Below are 3,179 nucleotides of genomic sequence, written 5' to 3' on the forward strand. Positions count from 1 at the left end.
ATATAGAAAATTATAAAGAGCTCACAAACTTTCAAGCACCACTGTATGACATTTACGGTAATCTGTTACTAAATGTAATTATCTCTATAACCCCTGAGAGGAGACAAACGATGACCATTTGTCTATTTTTTACTTAGTGAGCACTGAAAGACACCATATATATCTTATATATATATATATATATAAGATATTTAAAAACAAAACGTGAAAAAGCAAAATTCAGTGAAAATATCTTTATCTATGTTTATTCCAGCAGGTAAATATGGAGTCTTGCACAATGTGATGGACCTGTTTCACACTTATTTCACAGAAATAAGCCTTTGAAAACAACAACTAATATCGACCTAACAGAGTTTGCACAAGTAAAACAAAGTAACATTATTGAGACCTCTGAGAACAATCCTGTCCTGCTTCACTGAGAAGATAAGAACGACGAACGATGCTTTCGTTGGCTGCGGTCGTTCATCTGAGCCAAAAGAAACATCAAGAAAGGCAACCAAACAAAAAAAAGAAGAAAAAAATCAATATCTGTATTTTGTGGAATAATCCTTGGGGGACACCACCAGACCTCGTCCTTTTCTCGCTCCTCGATAAACCGTTTCAACAATGTCTATCATCTCCTGCTTGTCCTCGATGATCCAGTTGATCTTGTTGTTGTTACCGGTGCCCAGATCAATCATGATGTGTTTGTTTCTGGGAGAGAAAAGACGAGAAAAGCAACAACATCATTTTACAAAGCCGAGTCAGACTGGTGTTAGACTGGTCCTGCTGCAGCGTTTACACCGAGCCCCACCTGAAAAAGAACATGATGGTGCACGGGTCGTACAGCTCGTACATCTTGTTGAAATCAGGCACTTCTGTGATGTCCACCAGATAAATGACGGCAAAATTCTTTACCTGTCAAAAGAAATAAAACAACGCTAAAGAAAACTGACTATCATCTATTAAAGATCAACTTTTTGAATGGAATTATGGAAGTTAAACAACTTTTCCATGATATTCTCATTTTTTGGAAAGGGTCTGTAAAAGAAACTACTACTTACTACTTGTACTATCCCTACTTTACAGTTTTTCACTTATCATGGGGCTTCAGGGTACGGATCCCCCGTGAGCAACGAGAGAATATATCTTTTAAAATGGTAAATGGACTGTACTCATTTAGCTCCTTTCTATCTAATCAAGATGCTCAAAGCTCTTAAAAACACAATCTGTGCCTCATTTACCTCCAACACACTACGGCACTCTACTAAATCTGTACAAAGATAATCTGAATGTGTGCAGAATAATCAGAGCTTTATCACATTCAAACACGATGGGACACACACCAGAGACAAAGAGGGGTTCAGTGTCTTGCCCAGGGACACTTCAGCATGTGACTGCTGGTGGAATTGAACCCCCAACTCTAACAATGGAGGACGACTGCTCTAACCACTCACTCACAGCTGCTCCACAAAATTACAGTAAAAATTAAGACTTTTACATTTTAATGCTGTTCAACAAGAGCACAAACACAACTGGAAAGTCAGTTCAGGCATCTGGTAAGGATGCTCCCTGGGCACCTCCTAGGGAGGTGCTTAGGCATGTCCGACAGGGAGGAGACCCCGAGGAAGACCCAGGACATGCTGGACACAGTAAGTCTCTCAGTTGGCCTGGGAACACCTTGGGGTTCTCCCAGAAGAGCTGGAAGAGGCGGCTGTGGAAAGAGATGTCTGAACCTCCCTGCTCAAGCTGCTGCCCTCGAGACTCAACTTAGGAACAAGCAGAAGTTAATGGATGGAAGTCAGTTAGAAATATACTGTTAGTTGTAAAGATGAACATGTTAATGAATTTAAATGCTTCATTAACTAATTTGAGCGTCTAGTTCTAATGTTCAAAACTGACTGCGGGAAAATAAAGCAATGTTCTGAGCTTAATATCCTCATAAGAGAGCTTATACAGTTGAAAATATTTGTCTAAAGGCAGTTTAAGGTAAATGTCTGAATTTCAGAATGACTGAAGTTTTTACAACTGAGGAGGATAATCGTGTAGCATTGTGCATTTGTTTCTATACGCAACTCATTGTCCGACTGATCACTGGTGTCTTTTTTAAGCTTTGATATTGAGGAAACACAAATGTATAAATATTAATTATCTAATCCTGAAAGTTCAAGTAAAAAATATCAGGGGAATTTAAAAATAATTGAAGATTATGTTTCTTGTTTTTATTCAGCGGTTCAATGGATCACTGAATATAGTTTTTAATCAGTTGAAGAGGAAACGTGTAACAAGGAGCGTTGCAGGAGTTCGAGGGTTTAATAGAGTGGACATGAGAACCAGGTTTAGACTGGACTTACCACAGTCCAATACACAGAATCTGCTTTAATCAGCTGTAACTTTCATTAGAAAAACGTCGAGTCAGACTCAAAGCTCAGAAGCAGATCTGGTTACTGACAGAGACACGGATAGACAAGAAAACTGTGAGACCTTTTCAGCAATGCTATAAAGAACTTCGTCCATCTTCATACATGTTGGGTCCCAGTCGTGACCGAAGCGGATAACAAGGACTCGGTCCTCCTCCGACAGGATGGCTTGGTCCACTTGCCAGCCATTGTGGAGATGTGGCAACATGTACGACATCTTTGATCCAGAATGAGCAAATATTAACCTGAACAAGACAACAGTTAGAATAGGAAACAAATAAACACACATGTAATCATGTCTATGAGTATTATCATGGACCGCTAAAGACCGATGGACTTGAGCTATCGTTAGCCAAGAAAGAATCGGAAAAGAAAAATATGAAACACTCATATGAAACACAATCCAAATATTTTTAAAACGCTTACCTTATACTTCAAAAATGCGTAAATTGTGACAAAAACAATAAAAGTTATTGGGTTATTTCAAGGTAAAGCAGGCTTGGATATTCTCTTGATTGCTGGCGCCCGGACAACAAACGGCGCAGTACGTACGTCATAAAATCTGCGACTGACGCGATTTGTTTGCGTCATCAAATCAGCGACCGAGGAGACGCTTTATTTATTTATTATTAAACGTATACAAACATCAATAAAGGCACCTTAATATATACATAATGTGTTCACACTACGTCTTTACAAAGTTACAACTAGCAAACAAATCTAACCAAATTAGAAGAATACAAAATAAAACCGTACAAACAAAAACCCAAAATTAATTAC

At 38.7% G+C, this 3,179-nt stretch overlaps 1 protein-coding gene across 1 annotated transcript; it reads right to left on the reverse strand.

The window, feature by feature from the left end:
* Nucleotides 1-235: 235 nt before the first annotated feature.
* txnl4a (thioredoxin-like 4A) lies at nt 236-2,943 on the reverse strand. The gene is made up of 4 exons (XM_037692786.1): nt 2,826-2,943; nt 2,464-2,644; nt 794-897; nt 236-693 (listed from the first exon to the last, which is right to left on the reverse strand). Exons 2-4 carry the CDS (start codon nt 2,614-2,616, stop codon nt 522-524), a joined length of 429 nt encoding a protein of 142 aa, XP_037548714.1. The 5' UTR covers nt 2,617-2,644; nt 2,826-2,943; the 3' UTR covers nt 236-521.
* Between the last annotated feature and the right edge of the window lie 236 nt (nt 2,944-3,179).

The sequence above is a fragment of the Nematolebias whitei genome, chromosome 19 (genome assembly GCF_014905685.2).
Source record: "Nematolebias whitei isolate Nwh7 chromosome 19, NemWhi1, whole genome shotgun sequence".
Classification (NCBI taxonomy): Eukaryota; Metazoa; Chordata; class Actinopteri; order Cyprinodontiformes; family Rivulidae; genus Nematolebias; species Nematolebias whitei.